At 35.0% G+C, this 24869-nt stretch overlaps 3 protein-coding genes across 10 annotated transcripts in view; 1 reads left to right on the top strand and 2 right to left on the bottom strand.

Moving 5' to 3' along the window:
• The window catches only part of LOC145975142 (uncharacterized), a 28946-nt gene extending 27328 nt beyond the window's left edge, over positions 1-1618 (bottom strand). Inside the window, exon 1 of one of the 2 annotated variants that reach the window (XM_083105380.1) lies at positions 1119-1618. In XM_083105380.1, coding sequence (XP_082961506.1) covers positions 1119-1184 — 66 coding nt within the window. In that variant the 5' untranslated portion in view covers positions 1185-1618. The remainder of the gene's footprint in view (positions 1-1118) is intronic. The other variant, XM_083105379.1, reaches the window with a different exon arrangement.
• Positions 1619-4167: 2549 nt separating this feature from the next.
• Positions 4168-24869, top strand: part of Syn (synapsin) — a 50508-nt gene continuing 29806 nt past the window's right edge. Inside the window, exons 1-6 of one of the 4 annotated variants that reach the window (XM_083105583.1) lie at positions 4168-4281; positions 8861-9300; positions 11274-11631; positions 11984-12237; positions 12534-12669; positions 12964-13068. In XM_083105583.1, coding sequence (XP_082961709.1) covers positions 11332-11631; positions 11984-12237; positions 12534-12669; positions 12964-13068 — 795 coding nt within the window. In that variant the 5' untranslated portion in view covers positions 4168-4281; positions 8861-9300; positions 11274-11331. Of the gene's footprint in view, positions 4282-4428; positions 4719-7489; positions 7600-8860; positions 9301-11261; positions 11632-11983; positions 12238-12533; positions 12670-12963; positions 13069-24869 lie in introns of those variants that run through there. The other 3 variants (XM_083105587.1, XM_083105584.1, XM_083105586.1) reach the window with 3 other exon arrangements.
• Timp (Tissue inhibitor of metalloproteases) overlaps positions 13220-24869 on the bottom strand; it is a 79585-nt gene continuing 67935 nt past the window's right edge. For 3 of the 4 annotated variants that reach the window (XM_083105590.1, XM_083105591.1, XM_083105592.1), the window contains exons 2-5: positions 16192-16318; positions 15767-15849; positions 15427-15657; positions 13220-14853 (exon numbers count right to left, since the gene is read on the bottom strand). In XM_083105590.1, coding sequence (XP_082961716.1) covers positions 14632-14853; positions 15427-15657; positions 15767-15849; positions 16192-16318 — 663 coding nt within the window. In that variant the 3' untranslated portion in view covers positions 13220-14631. Of the gene's footprint in view, positions 14854-15426; positions 15658-15766; positions 15850-16191; positions 16319-17870; positions 17893-24869 lie in introns of those variants that run through there. The other variant, XM_083105593.1, reaches the window with a different exon arrangement.

Genomic DNA, 24869 nt, shown 5'->3' with positions numbered 1-24869 from the left:
TGATAGTATCGGCCATCTCCGTTTATATATCGCAATCAAACAGTCTTTATCTTGAATTAATACATATGCATCGAGGGTATTGCTTCCCATTGATTTATTAAACTTTCATTTATTATTTATGTTTGCGATACTTATTCATCGCTCGTTGGATCCTATATTAATATTGCCCTTATTAAACTATGAGATAAATGATACAGTAGCTGCCTTACAAAGATAAAGTAAGAATTTTTCTTGGATTATAAATATATATAAGACATATTCTAAATTTATTTCACCTCCTTTCATTATGAATATTTTTAATACACAACATTTTATGAATATTTTTAATACCCAATTTTTCGTAGCGTATATTGAAAGACATAGTTTTCTTGTCAAATTAAAGCTATCAAATCTACATCTACTTTTTTGTTTTTAGTTAACTTTAAATAAAATTAATTTTGAAGAAACTTTAATTAAATGTAAAAAGTATATAAATATGTATAATGATATATATATTATAAAATCGAATAAAATTTTTACACAGAGAAATATAATTTTATTGATACAAAAATTAAGGAAATAGAGAAGAGAAAGAAAAGTACCTAGGAAACCATTTAAAGTATTCCAACTTTAAAAAGCTGAATGTTTGAATATCAATAATTACTTTGATAGATCAAACTTTGTGGTCACATTATAATACTGCTAGGCAATAAAATCTTTTATCTCAATTGGGAGAATAATAATTGAGAAACCAAGACGAAAAACAAGATTAGAATTATCATAGAATATTATATATAGAATATAAAATAATGATATATATATAGAATATAAAATAAATTTAACTTAATTCTATATTCTATTATTTATTTTTTTATATAAATATTACATGATTTTAAAATAACTTTTTTAACATAAAATATAAAGCAATTTCCGCAGTAAAAGAATGTCATCTGACAGAGCTCCAATATTTATATGACAAATTTACTTTCCGGTCCCAGTTCCTGGCAAGTTTCCCGCGAAGCGGTTTGACGACGCATCCGCGTGCAAACACGCGCGATTTCCGGCGCGCTCGCTGGCGCGTTTGAAACGGCGGAATTCAAGGGGGGAAATTCTCGAAGGGAACAGTTCCGCGTACTTACCTGGCCGACACCGAGCGCCACCAGGAGCCAGCAGCACACCGCTGCCGTCGACAGGAACCTCCTCATCGTGACGGTCACTTTGCAGGATGACCCGCGCCCGCGCGTTACTGACTGCGTCGCAGAACGTGTCGCACTCGCCGAAGGACCTGCCGAAGGTCAGTCTCTCACGTCACATTTTCCTCGTTCCTCGAGAAAAGTCTCATCGTACACACGCCGGGGTACCGTGACGCGATACCGTGAGTGCGCTCGCGAGGTGACCACGAGGCCGTTCTCCTCTCGCACGCACGCTCTTGCTGACGCGATGGTACCGCGGCCAAGTCTCTGAAATACTTCGGGAAAGTCGGCACGATCGCGACGAGGAAGATCGCTGGCGGGTGTCAGACTGGCGCAATAATGACTGTGCCCGCCGAGCTGCTTCCAGGGACGCTCAGATGTTCGGTTTTCTGGTGGGGATGAAGTTGGCCGTAGTAGCCATTCCCTCTTCATTCGACTCGCTATGTATACGCAATGCGGGCATTCATGTCTCCGGATTCGCTTTATTCGCTGGTTAGTTGCCGGTACCATCACAAGAGGACGGTAGAGATCAAACGGGAGGGACTGGCAATCGCGGTTTCTGATGTGCCAGCAGGGCACCAGTTTTATAGCATTTTAAGCTGCTGTTAGAGTTTGTCAGCAGCCAACACTGATTCCAAAAGATGACCAACATTTCTAATTAAATAATCTTGACTGTCTAATAATTGACTAATTTGACAGTTGGAAGATAATTAAATGGTATCATGAAAACAAAAACAGATGATGCTAATAGTTATTCAAGCAAATCATCAAATTATTCAAAAAATTCGTGCCATTCTTGCATTCATTTACTGATCTTGCAGGATAAATATTCGGAGGTAAAGAGATCTTTATGTCAGTCACTCCGGTTATAATTAACTACAGTAAACATTGGACATATTTAAAATAATCTTCAAGAAATATGCGTAAGAATTTAAATATATAAAGATGATCTTTTTGACAATGTAATACTAAATTAATAACTTCATATTAATTAAATTTTATTGTTCAATGACTTCTGCGAACCCTTGAATCTATTAGTTTTAAAAATTGTTCGACTTTCTTCATAAAATCCACCGATATTCTGAGATAAGTTCCGGTGCGTTCGATCTGGCTACTTCGCGATTTTGTACATATCACTTTCACGGATGCTCTTCAAAATGTATTGTCAAGGCAATACTTAAGATATCACAAAGCGAACAAAGACTTCATAGAGTAGACAATGGAGAAGCAGCGTGTAATCACTCGAAAGTAACGTGCAGTATATCTTGATGAGCAGCAAGAGATATTGCATCTGGGACTTGGGACTGGAGTGATCAATCATACACCACGACTGAAAATAAGAATAATCAATGTTTCTTCCTGACTTTAAATCTCAAAAAAATATACATGTAAAATATTAATTCTTTTCTCTATTTAGCATCAACAGATTATAACATTGATCGTTCTAATTTCGAGTTATTAACATAACATCGATTATCTTATTATTAAATAAAATATCGCTTGTTTTAGTTTTCAGCCAAAATTTCAGAAATAACTTATAAATTTACTATATTTTAATATTATTTATTGTATTTATTGTTATTTAATATTGTTTAATTACCTAAAAAAATAATAAAATAATCCTTCTTACATTTACAAAATAAATACAATCGCACACATATAAATATTATAATTCTACGCACATTTATTTTTTCCTTAAGATATTTTAATTTAATTCAATTAAAAATTTTAATTAATTTCTTTTAATATCTCCTTAATATGTTATCACGTATGCAAGTATTTGGTCATCGAGTAGATTATGTTCAGTGCTGACCTAAATTAAAGAATAAAACGCGATTTTCTAATATTATTTTATATCTGTAATAATATCTTCTTTTTTATTATAAACGAATTAATTGCAACGCGAGATAAAGGAATCTGTCAGTACTTTTTCCTGTCCTTTCATCTACATTTGATGAATTTGTAGAGGAACACGAGAAGAAATACATTGCGTATTGATTGAAGTTTCCTTCAGAAATGAACAGACGGTTCTTTGAATGCGAAAAATGCGAGCACGCTATGTAAAACTTTCTCGTTTTTATCTGTATGGAGAGCTTATAAGATATTTATAAAAATGTTATATTCTTGATATCCATTCGCCTTGACATCCTTTCTTTACCGCCGAATATAATCCTTTGCATTATTGATGGATCTTTTCATAAGGATACAAGTGCAATCTTATATTTAAGACAACGTCGACTATGTAATAATCTGATGAATAATCTGTAAAACATGGCTATCTGATGTACAACTAAAGGATATTCGCAAGAGATTTCTTCTAAACTTTTACTTCGTCTGACAGAAATAAGTTATATATCTTTAAAAGACATTTTCCTTTTTAACAAGTCTAGCTTTCCCCTTGTATCGATTTTTCAAAGACGAAACTTTCCAACGAGAACTTCGACAAGTACGTCAATACTTCGGAGTTTACTGTTGCTAAATTGCTCGACTTCACGTAACGGCGTGTGAATGGAATATCATAAGAGACGTCGGACTTCGCGTTTCTAATAACAACCAGGCGTCCTACGCTCACCCAGATTTTTTAAATAAATGTGCTCCTCCCCCGAAAAGAAGAAGCATTGGTTCACGTCATCGATTGGTCCGTTTCGAAAGATAATCCTCGCCACGAAGTCGATTTCTCTCCCCTCTTTATGGGGCTGACGACGCTCTTAAAGAGCGAAGACGTCGCATTTGTCGCGAAAAAAGGGTTGCGAAAGTAAGAACAAAGTCCATCCCCTGTCGGCAAGTAGGCGGACCGTGTTTGACATGCACCGAACAATCTTCTACAAATACCAACAGGCAGGCGAGAGCCGCTTTCTTATTTTTTGTTTCATCTCCCCCCATCGCCCGTTCTCTATCCTCGTCATTCGAAGACGTACGCGTCACGATGGGGGTGCGCGAGCGAGTTCTATGAACGCCGGAAGAGCGCAGGGGGTCGGTGGATGATAAGGGGTTGCGCAGGCGTCGACGTATCGACCAGGGTGACCCTCCGGGCGACACCCTCGCGATTCTCCGCCGAGCCTCACTGCTTCATCGGCAATATAGTGGGTAGTACACGCACGCGACACAGGTAAGAGTGCCCGCAGTTTGACTGAGACGCACACGTTTTCTCTTAAGTTTCTAACTCCGCGAAAAACCCCGTCGATCGCGTCGCCGTCGAGGAAACGACGATACCTCTTCAAACTTGCGTCTTCAACTTGCTTCCTTAGAATCACCTCACCGGTTCGGCCTCGCCGAGTACGCCAAGTGACAGGCTGGTGGCGCGCATCACCTTCACGTGACGATTAGTCTTCGTCGAGCAGGGGTAGTTTCGATGCCTCTCTCGGGGTAGTTTCGCCGCAGCTCTCGATAGTCGCTCGATAGTGTCATCGATAAGCCGCGCGGATAACGTCGTTGGCACAACGTCGCGAATTTGTAATCGTTGAATCTGCGCGAATCTGAGTGTTCGGCGGCTGCTTATCGGGCGGAAGCTGAAATTTTAGCTTCTTTGCGAACGAGATCACCGAGGTAAGATACTGTCGTTCGTATTGATGGCGAAGCGAGGTAAACGACGGACGTTTTATTGATAAACGGGATCGTTATCTAGTTGAATGAGGGAGTATATTTTCGTACGCAAGTGCAGTCTATGGATTTACGTCCATTGCGCAAGATTCCGGTCTTGGTTGGACGGGGTACAATCGATGTTCAGTCATAAATAGTCGGGATAGCCGAAAGCGAAAAATGAAACGATAATTGAAAAGTAGAATATATGACACTCTCTTTTTTTATGTATAAATTTTAGAGATGAAAAGAGGAAATAGCGTACGTGTGACGGTGTGTGTATTTCACGAAGCAGCATTGATTTTCTTTTGATCAAATAATATTTTTATATTCGAGATGACCAACGCGTCATCTCTCATCTTTTCTTTTGTCACGACATTGATAAAAGCCGCTCTTTGAAAATTCCAATCATGATTGTTGAGAGGGATCTTGACAATCAATGTAAACGCCAGGAAATATTCTTTTGTGTGCGACAACGCCGTCCTTTATGTACTGAATAATATATTCTTTTATGATTAGTTTTATCGACATTACTTATATAAATTTATTATTGTAATAATTCTCTAAGGTAACAATACTTAAAATCGCGATAGAGATAGAAATATATTTTCTAGTTTTAATTAAAAAAGGCGAGGAATTACTTGAGCTAATGTAAGATTAAAGTTAATTGACAGTGATAGATTCAATCATTAATCTCGTATGCAACAACTTGTCTTTCTCAAAACTGTTTTTCTCTATGAAAAATAAAAGTGCGGCTCAGAAAGTTAATAATAATAATAATAGCTCAATTAATAAAAGAATCTATCTCTTTAATTTTTTCATTCATTTCCCAACAAGATCGATATTATTTAGTAGTCATTGTTGCCAAGTACTTAAATAAAAATTCGATAATGCACAGATAGTATCCATTATTTCTGAGATATTTTTAATATTGGCATTCATTGATTTCCTTTCTGCATGACTGCTCAATTTCTTGTAACGTTTATCGCATTTTAATTTTAAGTAAATCTGTAACAGATACATCAAGAAACGCTATACAAAAATTTCATTATATTTCATACAACAGTTTAAAAATGATTTAAATAGAGAGATTAAAACAGGCAAAACGCAGTAATTTTTTAGGAGAGATATAATCTCCGTAATTACATAAATTTACTGACGGTACACAATATTCATATTCCATTGCAACTTAAATTACGAGAATGCGTAATTTATAACAATGGTGCGCGAAATATTTGCATTAAATTTCACATGAATATCAAGATAATTAATATCTTAACAATTTACATTTATTATGTTCAATTACATTCCTATTAATATTACTGACGTGTTACAAACTTTTAATTAATATTTCTTGTAACATAGTTTATAAATCGGAATATATTGCTTTAAAATGCAATAATAGGAATTGAGAATTCGCTCAATAAATTTCTCGTTAAAATTATACATTTATCAGGATAAACTTTAGTGAGCCAGCTGTATTGATTTTTATATTTTATATTTACATTATCTGTAATTTGATGGTAGGTAAATGTCAGAATGAGAAGTTCAAGTATAATTATTTGCGTAACCAGTATAACTGCTTAGACTGCATTAAAGACGGTATTATCTGCAAATTACGCTGTGACCTACTTACAAATATTAAGTAATATTTAATCATTGTCCAAAACTTGGAGAGTCGAGATACTTTTTACATCAATCCCTATTTAACGTTATTGAGATAAAATATGAATGAATAATTTACTTGATCATTTTTAGCTTAACTCAAAATGTTTAATTCATACAACATATTTTATTAAATATTAAATTCTTTATTCTATTTTTCATATATATTTAACTTTGCAGAATTTTGTTATTAAATAATTTGATTTATTATTGCCCTTTTGTTGTTAAATAACTTGATTTATCACTGTCTTTTTGTTGTTAAATAACTTGATTTATCACTAACTCTGATCCTATTACAGCCATTCAATGTTTAGCAATATTGTGCGTGTAAAATGTTTGATGAACTACATTGACATGACCATAACTCATCAACACATAATAGCTGTGTGTAACCCGTTTACCAATAGGGAATTTAATAGATAGCTACTATTCACAAGGTTTATATTGCGCACCAAACTGAGAAACTTGCGAAATATTATCATGTACAAGTACAAGTAGAGATTAATTTATTTCTCAATTCACACATACAATTCTCTTATAATTTCCTGTTATACCTTCGCGTGATTTGAATCTCTTGAAATAACTCGAAGGTAAAGCAACCGAAATCACTGTAATATTACACAGCAGCATAAGATTTAAATGAATAACACATTATAATGAAAAATATGAAATACCTCAAATTCATTCAACGTTCTTCAATAATTTTTCATTATTTCTCGCATACTTTTTTCCGGAATATTTTATTTTCGTTTTAATCTAATTAAAATAAATTTAATTAAAATCAATTACAAAATTCTGAATTATACGTCCACGTGCTTGATGCTTAAAATAATACAATTGTTTTCAATTTTATTACAAAATGATAAATGTTTAAAAAGCAAAAAGCAATCATTTTTGGGGATTGACGTGCAATATTTATCTTGAAAATACCCTGTCGCTCTCGCCTTTGCTCAAATCATTAAACGAAATCGCGAGGATTTCCTCTGCGAGCGATATCTCCAGAAAGTTGAATGCTAGAGATTACTACACGCAAAGTTCACCAATTCCGCGAACCATGGACGTCGCTATTATCGAAGAATCCTGCAAGAAACAAATATGAACGGTCCAAACATATCATTGCTTCCTCGACGCTTCTTTTCCCATCGCGCCAGCATAGAATTATCCCGCGAGCTCTTCAAGGAAGGTACGTTGTACTCGGTATGATACGATCGACGGGCGAGCCATAGAAGTAATATTCTCGTGCGGCGCATATGTTTCAAGAATACGTAAATGCCGGTTCACTCGCACGATGTCGTGAAGCATTTCAGAAATTCCATAGTAAAATCGCGCACCGCGAGTATCGATTTTCACGAGCGTTATGTTACGAATCGTTGGTCACACCGGTTACATCCATAGTTTTTCGCCCTTAATGCACAATACGTGATTTTGAAACGCTCTTTATTGCCAACAAAGTTTAGAAGAGAGAAAAATAAAAAGAGACTAAGGGAGGAAGAGAGAGGAATGTATATATAAGATAAAAAAATAATAGTCATAAAAAAATTTTTTTAGCTATTTTAAATATATAATCATAAAAATTTTTTTATAAATTTATAAATAATCGTTATTTAAATTACGTACTTGAATATAAAGCTCGAGAGTTGTCTTTCCATTTTTATATCAATCTCATAAATTTTTATTGAAGTTTCTTGCATATTTCTGCGCGATTATTTAATCTGAATTATTCATTAAGGAATTAAATTCTTATCTAGTTTTTTTGACATATTTTTTATTACTGTAATAATACTCGCGAGTCTGCACGAAGCATGAGGTAAAAAATAATAAGAGAAACACGAGTCAGTTTTATGATATTACTTTACCATTCACGATACACTACAGAACCCAATTACGAAGAGATGTCTCTTGCAATAAAAGTACGTTGTTCGCGACACGAATGTGTCGTTTCACTTAAACTACTCGAACCGAAAGGAAAAGCTCTTCATATTAGAGCTGTAAAGAATCTGAACGCAAGACGCGTATTCTTATACTTGAATACTCGGTTATGTGGAATTCAATATTCGAATAAATCAAATAAATCAAATTCGGGCGCAAAAAATAATCGATATGCATTGAATAATAAAATATCTCTATAGAGAAACAGTTTTATTAATTTTACAGCTTTTGAATTATGAAATAATGCAGAATTTTGTATACAATTATGTATATTTATTCCTCGTGTTCAAATATCGTAAAGTTAATATAAATAATAAAGCATTTTCTGTAAATATTTTATATTTTATGAAAAATAAAATCATATATTTTAATTTATACAATGTATCCAAGTAATATAAATATCTGTACATTTTTTCATAGTCTTGTTTGATCTAAAATATAAAAAGTTCTGCAATTGCAGTTTGAAAAAGGTCAGCTGGCAAATTGAATCGTATTCTTTCTTTTACCTGTTACAGATTTCAACTTGGATTGTTTATTTTCTCCTTCCTCACCTCCTCTTATTTCATCCTTTCCTTTCGGATTACCTTACGTTGAAGTTTATCCCACGAGGCATCAAGAACAGAAAGTCGCCCATCGATCGATCTAGGGATCCATCGACACGATCCATTGACCTACAAACAAACGACCTATTTCGCGACATCATATCATCCTATCAGCACGAGACCGTCGTGACGACAGAAAGAACCGGAGCGACTTATCCTACGGATCGCGACTAACGGTTCAAGCGACGAAATCGCGAGCCGTTTCATCGCAGCGACAAGCCCGCTGTAACCATCAAGATTACCGGCCGCGGCGGTTGCGCCAAGTACTGTGGTACAGCTCCATCACCCGGCAACATTTCATTCTCCAGTTTTCGTCAGTCCTTCACCACCAATGTCAACTACCTGAAACGGAGGTGAGTCGCTCAAAAGTACCGCCCGCGGGTCGGATTCGGACTGACATTTAAATTCGAGCCGAAAAATGTCATGAGTTTTTAATTTAATATTCTTTGACGTATCCGAATGGTTGAGAAATCATCCCATGTAATTTTATTGACACATACAATTAAAAAGTGTCAGCTTGAATCTGCGATTCGAAATTGTACGATTATATTATGTAAGTTATCACCGATATTTCAGTACGAAAAATTTCTTAATTGCTTAGATAATCAATTTGAGAACATTGTACAATCTGCAAAAGAGGCTTGCGGATGAAATAATTTGTTCTAATTCAATCTTCATTATTATATTATATGTATAAATATAAGAGATAATTTATAAATATGAAAATAGAGCGTTTTATACTTTTATTTCAATATTGTCTGTATCTTCATGTAAACGCGCTTTTAATGTAATTACGGTTATTCGTAGACTATTATCGGATAAAGCGCAGGAATTCTTGTAATTAAAATCTGATATGAAAACATTTTTATTGTAAACTGCTGTATCTCGCTCAAGAATATGAATACGAGTATGTTATTGAAAGGCGTATTTGATGAAAGCTCATGTATCACATATATGAAACGGGCTGAATCTTTTTATCAGCTCTTATATCGAGTTATACGCGCATTCATATGATAATGAATGGATGTGAAAACGCGCGGCATCTCAATATTCCATGGGTTCTCATAATGCGTTCGTGACGGGAAAATAGATTTCTCTGTCCAATTAATCGAATACAAGCGTTTAGCTGAGTTGCCTTTAAACAAGCGCAATACAAAGTCAAAGTTATGGTGTTGAAAATTGGGACAGTCACTGAAACGCGACACGAGGGTTTCCAACTCATTGAGTGCAAAGCGATAATATAAAGTGAAATGCGAAAGTTTAAAATAGAATTCGAGAACAACATTGCCATTTTAAGTAAATTCAATTTCTGTTGCTTTAATTGAAACTAATCTCTATGTTTCTCTTGAAATTACATCTATTTTATAAGGTGTATTTTTTAGAAATAATCTTGTGCTATTTTCTGCCTCATCTTTATTTTCTTTCCAAGGATTATTTCTATTCAGTGTAAATATTAAAAAAAAATTTAATTAAAATTATAAATATAAATTATCGAAATATCAATTCTCTAAACATTCCGCAACATTTTTGCCAAGCGTTGTTGATCGAATTTAAAGAAAAGAGTAAGGGAGATTTTTTACACATTAGAAAAAATTATTTTACCATTTTTAAGACAGAGGTCTTTTTTGAAAGTAAAACGCCAAAGAATTTATCATTTAAACACACAAATGTCTTAATATTGTTACTAATAATTCCAAACCCTTCGTGTTTTCGACCAGTTTGAATGTGTGCATGTGGCTCGTTAAAAATAGCACTTCCAGCATTGCCCCGAATACAGCAGCCTGGACGCACGCTACGATATCAAGTCATCGCGCTAATATTGCTAATGTTACACCCGGCAACGTTAGTATAAAGCCGCTATCCCTCGCCCCATCAGCGATATCGTGTTTTTCATCTCTCCCGCTTTTATTTACGACGAGAAATCACACGGGCGCTTGGCAATGTGAGTCGATGATGACGTAAATGCGCAACGACGCGGTTTCGTGTGGTTACCCTGCATCGTTCGCGCCTCGGTGCTCGTTTTATTCCATGCGAAACGAATCACTTATCATGGGGAAAAGGATCCTTTTATAGATGAAAACAACGAACGTGTCATTATACTGCGTGCTTCGGGATCGTTTGTTTAACTGAAATAGACAAGCATGTAAGGCCAGCTGATTAGCGACTGCCAGTCTCATCGTCGACGTCATCTCCATATTCCTCATCCCATCAGCATCAAGTGGCTGTGATCGATGTGCATTTAGCGCAGTCAAACACGACGGCGTGAACGCGCGGCCTTGCCGACCGATTGTCGCTATCACGACGACCACCATAGCTTGTCTTCCAGGTTCTCGTCAGGGGACCTGAGCTCGGAACTCGATGATGAGCCCAACGCGGATCCTGGGATGGCCACCGTGGGCCGACAAGATTCGTCTCAGCCGTATCAAGCGGTGCCGGATCGACCTCTGCCGGATCGACCTCTGCCGGATCGACCTCTGCAGTCCCAACCGGGCCCGATACCGCCGCCAACCCAGCCGCCCATCCCGGGCGCGCCACCTCAGGGACCGCCGCAGCCCATCGGCGGCGACCTCAGTCTTAACCTGAGACCTGGCTCGCGGACCACCAGCGCGCCGTCCTCGCCGGCGAAGACACGGGAGAGTTTGCTCCAGCGAGTGCAGAGCTTAACCGGCGCCGCTCGCGACCAGGCAAGTTAATTTTAGCCCCTGCTTTTATTATCTAACGCCTTCTGCCCGACAGAAATTGGCTAATGCAACGAGAAATGATAGCTCCATCACTCAACATTGTTATAACTGTGATCAAAAAGCAGATATAATATAAATTTTGATTGCATAAAAAATATCGTGATCTTTTGCGAATTTTTAATCGCGTTGTCTCAGGAACAAATATCCAAAATTTTTGCTCTTCAAAATATACTGATATTTTGCTCATGTCGGTATTTAATTATAGTCCAGATGTCTTCCGCGTTTAGTTAGTCACTACATTGCACGGTTATGAAAGCAGAGTGTTACAGCGTTTGACAGTTAAAATGACGTGTAGGGTGCTTCTATTTTGGGAGCGGCGGTATCTGGCGCGACCAGAGGCCCATCATATACCAAAGACCGATGCTTCACTCTGCTGGTGATCGACGACCAGAACACCGACTGGAGCAAATATTTCCGGGGTCGTAGATTGCACGGCGATTATGAGATTCGCGTGGAGCAAGCGGAATTTCGCGAACTGTCCCTTACAGCCAACGAGGCAGGCACCATTGTGTCCATGGCTGTCTATCGTAACGGGACCAAAGTCATCCGGTAAGATACAGAGGAACAGAAAAATGCGTTTTTACATTCCAACACTTCTCAACATTAAACGACATTGCATGATTTGACCAAAATTTAATATAATTTTACATTCAATCTACATTTTAATATCGAAATAAACAAATATTGAGAAGCAAATTAAACATGGTTCGAATATTTATAAAATTAATGTTGACATACATGTCTTCTGTAAATAAAATGATGAATAATAATCTAAAAATACGCAATCGAAATATAAATTTTATTCAAAGTATCATCGAGTAGAGAAAATGCGTATTGATGTTTAGATCCTTCAAGCCTGATTTCGTATTAATACGACAAAATCTGCGGGATGCTGGAGAAGATTACAAAAATCTCCTTCTTGGTCTGATGTATGGCGGTGTACCCAGCGTTAATAATCTAACAGCAATTTACAATTTCCAGGTAACTATTCCAGGTTTCTATTTTTATTATTATTAGAGTTTATCTACTTTTAATTTCGCATAAAAATTTCGTGAAAAATTTAAAAGTTGTATGTTTGAAATATAAATATTATTATTTGAAAAGAATAAAAATGAAATTTAAATATATGCTCTCGATATGAGCAAAAATTCCGCACGTAATGCTTTTATTGATTTTATTATCTATTTATCTATTTATTTTATTATCTATTTATCTATTTATTTTATTATCCCTTTATTAAATCTTTCGATAATTGCTACGTGTTCTACGAAATAGGACAAACCATGGGTATTTGCACACCTGCTGGGTTTACAACGTCGTTTGGGTAAAGACAACTTCCCCCTGATCGAACAGAGTTATTATCCCCATCATCGTGAAATGGTGAGTAAAATCGATTGATGAATATTTGTTCAACACATTACTTTTTCCTTCAAAAAGCAAACAATCATCGTAGAAAAATATTATCCGGCAAACACAGAATGCATTGTCAGAAAAATACCATTTACAATGATAATATTACAATCAGAGCATGTCTGGGGAAACAATTGTTTTCGTTTATTTTTATTCTATATGTCACATGTAACATTTATATAAAATTATTACATTTAAAAGCTAAATTAAAACATAGGTACAAAATCCGTCTCTCGATCTTCTTTCGATCGAAAATTCACATAAAAATTTTGCATTAATATTCTTCGCAGATTTTATTCTAAATGTTAATCCACTTAAAATACTTTTATTTAACAAATATTGTGTGCAATATAATGATTGAAATCAAACTAGTCTGTCTATAATCTGTCTATAATGCAAATAAAAAATCTCGTACAAAAAACAAATCTACATAAAATTATGCGTTAAAATATAATTATAAATTATATTTAACTTTTTATTAGAATATAATTATTAATTATATTTAATTGTATTAAAATTATAAAAATATGAGTTTCTAAAATTATGAATTCAAATATTCCAAACTTTTGATTTTATCTGACAATCGTAAATAATAATCTGTGTAAATATATATGCAATGTGTCGCAATCTAATTTAAATCTAGACAAAATATTACGAAATGTAGTAAAATACGAGTGAAATTTTAATCTAAGATTCTACGTACAACAAAACGATAGCTGAATAATTTAAGGGGCAACATATACATTAACAATATAATATATACAACTTGCTAAGACACAATAACCGTGAAAGTAGGCCGCCTATATATATTTCAGTAACAAAACGCATATCGACTATCAACGACCTACCCAGTAAATACTTAAGCGCTACAATTATCCCACGTTAATAATAATCGAGTAATTAAAAATCGATTGTATTAACGTCGGTTAGACCTATCAATAATCAACTACTCTGCCTGTTATAGTAAATATCTCAAGAGAGTCGATAAAACTATAAAAATTATCTGATTTTCTTGCTAAATCATAAATAATTTAACAAATGACAGGTCCATCAAAAATCTAAGAAAAATCTATAAAAATTAATATGTAAAGATTAACATATTATTGTTAATAATCGATATAATTGTTATATATAATTATTGCTCAGAAGTAAAATGTTACAAATTTACTAAGCCATCTCGTCATTTTGAGGAGAATCTAATATCTTTTTTTTACACAAATCCGATATTATTCGAAAATATTAAGATAATATAAAAGAAAGAGAATATCAAGTAGAAGAAATTTATCATTAAATACATATTATTGTTTTGTATCGAATAATACAAAAAGCAGGAATAAAGCAAGGAACGGATTTTGCCTCGTGCGATAATACATCGTTGAATTTTCCATTAAGCTAGCACTATGTCGTTTTGTCTCTCAGTGACTCGATTATCTTCGGCGTGTTCAATTAAATTAATTAACAGCCACGCGTTGCGCCGTTTTACGATAAATTGATAGATTTAACTCCTGCCTGAAAACACGCGAACCATCTCGATTAAGGTTCCCGCGATCTTTGTTGGTCGCGTTGACGCTGATATTCCTTGATGCAATTTTTGTACGGGACCGAGGGCATCCAGGAGCAGCTGCCGGACGCTGCCATGCACACGCCGTATTTTTCTTGGCAATCCTGGGGGCCTGGTGTGCTTTCCCACAGGCAACGTTTTCCGCCACTGGACTCTAGCACGGCTCCCTTGCGCCTCCAGTGTGTATACAGAATCTGCGATACAAAAACCAGGCCATTCTTTTCGCGTTTCTTCTCGCCAGCTTGTATTCTCAGTCGCGATTCTCTCACAGAAGTCATGGTTATAATCGAACGAAAGCGCATTTGTGCAGCAGCCGCTATTTTTAGGACACTCCATTTTTGAGAATCATTCCCGGATGTATAAAATCGGCAGGGATTTATAGCGTAAATAATTTATTGCCTTAATTTTTTATTTTGAGTTTCACGGAATTAATCGGAACAAATATTCAGTATACACTTGATTTACGAGTCTCTTCTCTCTAATTTAATTATTTTATTTATTGAAAAAATATTGTAGTAAGCGAATTTGATTATAATCATGAAAAATACTCCAATGATATAAAAGAACGAGCAAATTGCGAGAGATTATATAAAGCGTCATCTTTAGCAAAATTCAAAAAATTTTAAAGTTTTTCACTTTAACTTGACTGAATATCATATTATATTCTTCAAAAAATTATTAAGCATATATGGGATTTTTTCAATGTTAAAAAATGAATGTATGAGATAATAAATTTGAAATCTCACGGATAAAATAATCCAACTTACGTCGCACACGCATCCCTGCTGATAGAGTTGTCGTAATCCTTTGCGTTGTCTACTGGTGGTATCGGCCCACCTTATCGAGAGCCCGCAGGACGAAATGAGTGCTTGTCCCGAGACGATTCTTCCGTTAAGAACGTACGTTTCGCCGACTTGCAACGTGACGCCGCACATCGAGGACGAGGACGGAGTCCGTAAAAGATTTTGCATCAGAGCTATGTCGGCCTTTGAGTTGGACTGCGGGCGGGAAAGAAGAAGAGACGATTAAACTACTAGTTTACATTTCGCGATGAACGTGACGATGTCTCTTTGAGCGCGTGACGTTTTACCGGCACAAAATACACACCTTGAAGACCCTGTTTATCTTGACCTTGTAAGCGATCTCGTATTCGTTCACGGGGAGCACTTTCTTCACCTTTATTACGGCGACTGTGATAAAAGAATGTCGTTAATCGTGATTTTTACGAAAACCGCAAAGTATACTTTGCTGTTATTTCGTGTGCAACAAGTCCATATTTTACACGAAGTGATTGATACATTAGAGATAATGATATATTTTTATTGCGCAAAGTACTTGTGTATTTTTATTTTATATTCAAAATCTTTTCATCAAAATGTTATCGAAAGATATTAAAATATTAATATGTTAGTTACAGATAATAAATCTTACATAAAATAAGATAATAAGATCATAATTGACATGTTTGATATTTTATATAATATTCACGATATTAAAAAAAGATGTTATTGAGTATAAAATGATTATCATACCGAAATCCGATTCACAAAATTTGGTTTGGGGATGGGCCTGCATACAGCTGCATGCTGCAACTCTCTGCACTGGTGCTATTAGCACGGTCAGCAGGAGGAAGTGCGTCCATAAAAGTAATCGCCACATCTGATAACAGCAAAAAATTCGTATGCATTATTTATGAGGTGCCAGGTATCTATCGGGCGCTAAAATGATCGTATTTTCATCGCGGAATTGCTTTCCTGCGCGTAAAGTTTCGATAAGTGCATTCCAACGCACATCTAATACGTCGATATCAAGGTGACGCAACATAATTTAATCACCGTGAGATAAAATGCGTGCAACGCGACGCAATAAACCGCTATGTGTGCGGAAAATCCGTTTATCCGCGAAATCCGGTTACAGGTATTCATATTATTCAGGCAAGTCGTTACTTGTCGTATATGCGATGAGAGACGCCTGACGCTTGGCAACTTGAGATTGTAAAATTCACCTCTCTCGAAATCTCAAAGGGAGAAGAAATTGAAAGATGCAATATTTTCTCTGACAGCTATTATGATAAAATTGACATTGACTATTATTATTTGATCTAAATGCCATGTCAATCACGTGTAGTGTTTGACAATCAATCGATTTTCTATCTCGCATTTTCAAATCATCATAGATGTTATTTTCAGTGTCCGATCGCATAAATGTCAGTGAAAATAGCTACCAACTAATTGCATTTACATTTATGTTGCGAGCAATCGGAGATTGCGGCGTGCAATAATTAAATTACAGATTGATTGGTAAACAATAACATATACCATTTATATTTCAATATAACGTTACGTATCGAATATTACATATTGCTGCGAAAGTTTTCCATTAGAGTATGAGTTGCAATATTATCATGCTGCTCCGAATCCGATATTTATCAAGTATATAAGAAAAGATGACATAGAGAGTCTTCTTTAGTAAAGGATGGAAAACTCACTCAAGGAAGCGCGTTAATCCGACCTAGTTTATCGTCGTCAGCTGAACGTGATCTAAACATAGATGCAAAACAGTAATCAAAGTTGAACGCGATCTAGGAACACTTTACGCGGCCAAAAATGTCTCATTGATGCGTTGTATCGTCCTAGTAAAAATAAATATCGAGGTCTAGATTACGAGAGATTTCGTGTAAAATATAAATAAAGTTTGATTAACACTTTTTAGATATCTACGTATATTTATTAATATTAAAAATTTTCGAGCAAAATGTTGATTAAAATTAGCTACATGATTTGTTTTCATAAATTGACAATTTATACCGAAAAATGTAAAGTATTCGCAATATTCTGTATAATAAAAAAGAAAAATTTCAATATAACTTATAAAAAAGTGTTAGAAATACCCTTTTTGCTTTTCTTATTATGAAAATTCTAGACAGACACGATTCTCCGACAGAATAACGCATCGTGACGATGAAAATACTTGTCAATCTGTCAAATATAAACGAAATATGTATACTAAAATTTTATATGAGACGACAAAACGGTGATGGGACCTTCGATAGACATAATGATATTCCGATACTACCTTCCGATACTTCTTAATTCTGAGATTCACCATCGAAACGCGCGAGAAAATCGGTTGGAGCCCGCTTTATCGCCGATATGTTATATTCCCAGCTTCGCGAGTTACGTTCATGATATCCCAAGTTTTTTGCGCCTACCGGATTTGCATGGAATCTTTGTATTCGTTCGTCTTCCTTCGAACAATTCTCCGTAAAACCCGTCGCGATATATCGTAAAGAGACAAGGCTGTAGTTATATTGTTACGATAGGCGTAACAATCGGTAATAATACCTGTATATTCCAACGACCATATATCACTGAGAGCTTTAGCATTATCTTTGTTTACAATTTCGCTTGCTCGTGTTACCAAGGTTATTGGGATTAACTGCCATACTTAAATTTTATATGTAAAAAGAGAGAGATATATAGAGATAAATTTATACATGTGCGAAAATATAAAAATGTACAAACACAAATATACAAAAATAATACTAATTTTGCTCATTAATAGACACACTTAATCAATATATTTTCATTTAAAAATAAATTTGTCTCAGATTGTCGAATATGCATAATAAAAAAAAATGCATGACTTTTGATATATTCTGTGCACATGGATGCATATAATGTTATAAGTTTCGCTCTCGGTAATCATCACTTGACGTACGGTTTCTGCGAATTTATTTTCTCGACACGTTTTTGATTATAAGCAGTAAGGTACCAAAGTGGTTTGCTCACAGGAAAATTTATCGATCGTATTTAAATACGAGGTCATACAGCAAGATTTATTGATCAAATTCAATCATTTTTAGCAGAGAAGAATAAGTTATATAAAGCGGTAAAGTTGGTAAGATAATTGTGCAAAAGTAAAATAAAAATGTGATACCGCGATACTTCGTAGTGATAAAATTGATTATATTTATTTAATAGATAGTAAAATCATATATGTATATATAGTTATAGTAATATAATAAATTATAGTAATATAATATAGTAAAATCACAAATGTATATATATAATTATAATTAATAATATAATTAATATTATAATATAATTCTAGTAATAATTTATTAAATTAATGTAATAATCTAATTACGTATCTAACGTGATAGATAATGCGATAATTTAATTATATAAAATAATCGTGTAATATCTATAAGATTATTTCATATCTGATAGTTTCATAATGCAATTATATAAATTTATATCAACTGATTAGTTTCTCAGAGAAAGAGAGTTCATATTAAATATATATTTTTTTTACTGATTTTCTAATACATACAATATATTACTTATTGTAAATTTAAAACAATGTAACGAATATCTTTGACTTTGCTGTGTCACTTTTCGAATTAATTTTTCGAATCATTTTTTGAATTAATTAATAACGTCATCTCAGTTAATCAATTGAAATCTATTCAAGCTCTCACATGTAAACATGTATCATCCGATTGCGATTCTGCAAACTAATATTGCGAGGAGGAAAATAAAACGTGACTTTCGCATTGCGATATTTGCATAGGATCATAGACGAGCCTCATAAATCAATTTAGAATGATCTCATTTAAAAGATCACGTTCATTTTTTCAATGCTATGTTTCTAAGAAAAAATATATACAACACTAATGCTACACAATATATGGAACACTAATGCTATAAAATCTACAGCAGCTTTCTTCTAATCAAACAAATTAATGACAAGATTATAATGTCGCAATAAAATCAATTATTCAGATTATGTATTTTAACACGCGAGTGATAATTATTTATTACACCATATTCCATTAATAAGATGAATTCAAAGATCGTAAATAATTTTTTCATGTATTTTACATCTCTATTTTTTACGAAACAACTGTCTAGGCATCAAACGTTGAATCAAGCCGAATGTATCGTTAAATTGCTGAGACAATCGAGATTTCACGATGCGTTGACGAAAGGATTTATATGGGCAACGTTTGTCGCGTCCACACCCAGATGAACATTCTCGCGCGACATTCGCCGAACGCGCTTCATGCATCATCATGCAAAACGGATTGATTGAGGGGCTGATGTCACACAAGCAGCCGAGACGCCTGCCGTATACGCGCATACTCTCGCATTATTTTTATTTCCGTCTGCGACAATAAATACCAATGGTGCGTATACGTCTGCCGGTGTGTTCCACGCCTCGTGACGCATCGCGATGACGATGACACGGTGCCGCGAGATTCGTCACGCGACTCCGGATTCTCCTCGCGACCCCGTAAACGGAGCCGCGACGCTGGTGGCGGTGAACGTCGTAATCGTACGCGTGATTACACGCTCTGTGCGCTTATCCGCGGTTCGAATCTTATGGTGAACGGATGCTGAGCGCGGCGCGTTTTCTCTTCACGGTTGTAGACACGGGAAATTGGATGTTAACATTTAAATCGGAGAAAGAGAGCGGCTTTAGTTAAGAGTAATTAATTTCTGTGGGGTTGTTCTATTTTAGAAAATTATAATTTGATTAAAAAGAAATATTTTCCTACATCTTTATTTGTTTAAAAATTATTGAATATGAATCTAATCGGGAGCGAAAAATAATTTTGCAATCCCGTAAGATTTATTATGATCATTCAAAGTGCGAGTTTTGCACTTTCCATATTCCTCTATTCGCGAATTATTTAAATAAATCTTCACAATTAAACCAGTTTCATATTATGCATTTCATTGTAAGTAAGATAATTATTGCTTTTCGATTATATAGTGGGTTGAAGTGTATATAATGTTGGGAGCCGAAACAGACTGTATAATGTAATTTATGATCCATAATTCGTACCCACTGCAAAAAATCTTCAGACTATAAATAAGTGAGCGAGCTGCACCAATTAACTTTAAACTCTGATTAAACCGAAAGATTGTTAAATATAAACGAGTGTTGAGCTACGTACATATCTTATATTTATGGTAATTTATATACGAGAGGAATTATGAATATAATATAAAACACATCGGATCTCAGGATTTCAAACAAAGTACTTTTCGATAGATAAATATAATTTACGATGATCTATTGCTGTTTATTATAGTAAATGATTCATGGAAAACATCAATTTGTGTTGCCAATTCAGTCAATTAAAATAAATTAACAACGAGAATAGATATATTTGTTCAATAAAATCTTTTTTCTAAACAAACAACATAGCCTCTTAAACAATGCATTGTCATAAAAAAATTATTCACTCACAAAATTGCTTTTCCTCTTGCCAATTTAACTTTATTCAAGACTAACATCTTATTATTGCATCGCTATCGCATCGAATGTACATAGGTATGTCTAGATTCAGCACCTTGCAGCACGAAAAGCATTGCACCTTGGACCCTTCCTCAGCAAAAATATGTAACGCGATACACATATCCGCGCACTGTAAGCGATATACGCAAACTAAAAAATCAATCGCAACGTAAATATTTTGCAAATTATTTCCGAACTAGCTTTTATGTCATCCTGTATTTTATTAAATCGTAAAGTCTGAAAAGGAGGAATAAATTTAGAAGATTTATTTTTTGCCTCTCCATAAAAATGTTCTATAGACATAGAAAAATTATTTACAGTCGATATTTATTGCTACGTCAGAAAATTAGTATAAAAAAATTCACATACGAAATCTCGGATTTCAATCGATGCGTGAAATCGCTAATTAACACAGGGATATATTTGCCCAGACAGGATCTATAGATGCGTATAACGAAACCTGTTCAATTAACATTTTCCTTCTAAAAAAAAATATATGGCAAAGACGCATGATGACAAGTGTGTTCTTCGCAAAAGTGTTATTTATCATCGTGCGATCTCGAAATTATAGTCGCTAAGCTCATGATTAAGTATAAAACACGTTTGTTACTCCTTTCAACGGCAACAATATGTATTCCACAGGAGCCTTTCTCGCGAGACTCCCCGTGTAAACATAATTATAGATCACTTATTAAAATAAAATTACATCCTTTGTCCATTTCCTCCGACTCGGCGGCGATGATTTACGCGTGTTTTGGCAGAAATCGTAAACGCGAGAGTAACGACGTCACGTTAATACCGAAATATTTACGATCGGGTGATCGCCCAGGCGATTTCATTATTAAGAAATCACGAGAGACGGCTTTAACGCTGATTGCGCGCGCGCACTAAAATCATCAGACACGCATGATTTTTATTACTTGTCCGAATTATGGGAGCCCATCCCCCTCCCCTCGCGAGTAGTACATAAAATTGCTTGGCGAGACGTGGCCTTTCGGCATCGTCCTCCCCGTTCGCGTGTATAAATTCCCGCACGTTTCGTCGAGATTTATGGACAATCTTGAACCAGGTTCGTTGTCGAGTCAAACGTCAAGCGTGTGGAATTCAGTCGCTGAATGAATCGTAGGAATTCAACCGGGCACGTTTGTGGAATTAAACATACGGATGAAAATACTTTTCGTAACGGTAGCCGTAGTGCTATGCTTTCGAATCGTGCGCGAACAATGTGTGATCCTTCCTTTCTCGATCCCATCCCTTTCGCGTTTCAAGGTACCATCCATGACGGCCATTGTGACATGCCTCACAGAGCAGACACGGGGTCGACCCTGTCGACCGGTAATCCCATCAAATCGAAAAGAATAGCGCCCTTCACCGCCGAAAGTTACGAGCCTCATTGTCGACGCGTGGGCGGGCCCTCGATTAAATTCGCTTGCTCTGTAAACCTAAATTACTACACCGTCGCGTTCGTCGACGCGGTTTGCATTTACATGACGTACTTGGGCGCATCCAGCCTTTTTCTTTTTCTCAAATGTTTCTCAACTCGAATGAGCCTGACTCGTAATAAACCTCTGGGATCTGCATAGTTGTAATTACAAGATGCGGAGATTACTCTTTTTCTCTCTTCTTTTCTCTCAGAAGCAGGTATTATTGTAATTCGTACTCTGTATATATATATATATATTTAATTAAATTACAGAAATTATTCTTAGTCTTTCAAATGTAAAATGCTACAAAACTTTTGCCTTTAATTTCAATTGCAAATTCGTTGACTAATTTAATTGTTTGTAAATAATTAAGAATAAAGAGTCAAAGAACAAAGTTTTCAGAATGCAATTAAATACTCTAAGAAAACCTTAAGTCATATTTAAATTCATGCAAATTTCAATTTTTCAGAAACTTATTTAGAAGCTTAATACTATACTTGTGCACAAAGCATGTAGTATTTAAAGAATACAGCAAATAATGACCTAGAAATACCCAATAAATAAATGATAAAAGCCATATTTCAATCCTCTATTATTTTTGTGCTTAATTATGCTAACGATCAGATTATCATTCCGATATGCAAATCTGGAGATTGACGCGAGATCGATGAAAAAACGAAGATTGAAGAGATAAGAAATACTTAACATACTTCTTGCGGGGAATATCGATGTTTTCGAGAACGTCGCGTTCGTTTCGAACAAGCGATCTCGTGTTTCGCGCGAAACTATTCTGCGATGGCGATCACGCCATCCCCGTGTCATATACTTCATTCGATGTACCTTTTTCGTCCCGTATACGCATTTACATACTCATTAATCCCCGCGCTCTTGTATCGCATTAACGTGCCTCTATATGTACTCGTCGCGGTTAAATCTTTCGCAGTGAATTAGCGGCCGACCGCGTCAATCGGCCCGACATTGATTATTCCTTTCGGCGCATCGTCGCCGGTGCCGGTTTTCATTACTGGTCGCGTGAGCGTATTTATTTATATGCATGGAAATCGACCTGACCAACTTTCGAACTTTCAGCGGCGTGTCGTAAGTAGCCTCCCTGGATATCGGCCGAAATAAACCCGTTGTTCGAATGGTCAAGAATATCTCGCGGTGTAGATTATAGATGAGGTGTGTAATAGGATTTTAATAATCGTGTCCAATAATCAATTTGAGATAGTACGGTTTAATTCGATCCATGAAACACGTGTTATAATCGAGACTGGAAAGTAGAGGGGATTTGTTGAAATTAAGGGGTTATGCCTAGTCATAAAAATAAAAAAAACCGATTTTTATGTTTTTACATTTCCTTGAAGAATTTTTATGTTTTTACATTTCATATATCATATTGAAAATATTTGCTAAAAGTTTCAAATTAATCGGATACAAATTGACGGAGCTGTAAGTGTATGTTTCATGAAGCGCCAGAATGTATAACTTCGTTTAAACACGACTATAAAGCTTCAGCTCTGTTTTGAGGGCTATCAAGTCAATATATGAAGACTTAAATAAACTAAAATTATATGGGCCCGGAATAGATGATTCTGTGTAAATTTAAAAAACCTGCATTTTATTTAAACGTAAACTTGACACAAATCTTAAAGGCGTTTTTCTCGAAATCACTTTTTCAAAGTCGGTGAGCAAGATATTTTGAAAACCGTTACATCGATTTGCTTGAAATTTTACAGGCTTCTTCTACATATAAAAACCTAATAGATGAACAAAGGATTTTGTTTTTTAATGAATAATTTTTTTTACTTAATAAAAAATGAGCACTTTTTAAGTCGAAAAAGAATATCTTGGTGTCAAATGGCTGCCATTTTGTCCCAAAACAATTTTTCGATTAATCCTTCGTTCATCTATTAGACAAATTCATACATTAACTACAGTTTATCGAATTTTTGATATCAGATGAATCAACTTCGAATAGCACTGCTCACCGCGCAGCACTTTTTAAAAAACAATATCCGGGAGAATAGTTATAACTTTTATATTTTTTAATATTTTATTTAAAAAAAAATATAATAACATCCTTAATATTGTACTTTTGAATAAAAATCTATTTGTAAAAAAAAGTACTTTTCAAAAAAAATTCCCAAATCATACTTTTTTCGGTTTGCTGATTAGGCATAACCCCTTAAAGATATATAAAAGATTGTATATACAAGATAAAAAAAAGAATTGCATGATCATTGAAAAAAAATAATTTTGAATGTCGCAAAATGATATAGTAGATGTAATTAAAGCGCACGACTTGTCTATTTCTCTTTCTATCTACTATTAATAAGTAATAATTATAATTGTTACGTGTTACATTAATATTGGCTCCTCAACCATTTTGAATTATTCATGTATGTAATTAGCGGAGAAGTGCAGTCGGCTTCGCGATATCCACTCAGCAGAGATTCATGAAACACAATAATCCC

Source organism: Camponotus vicinus, unplaced genomic scaffold (assembly GCF_025532165.1).
Source record: "Camponotus vicinus isolate PSW18456_S1 unplaced genomic scaffold, iyCamVici1.0 SCAF_7, whole genome shotgun sequence".
Classification (NCBI taxonomy): Eukaryota; Metazoa; Arthropoda; class Insecta; order Hymenoptera; family Formicidae; genus Camponotus; species Camponotus vicinus.
Note: the sequence above shows the minus strand (reverse complement) of the source record. Positions and strands in the feature narration are given on the sequence as shown.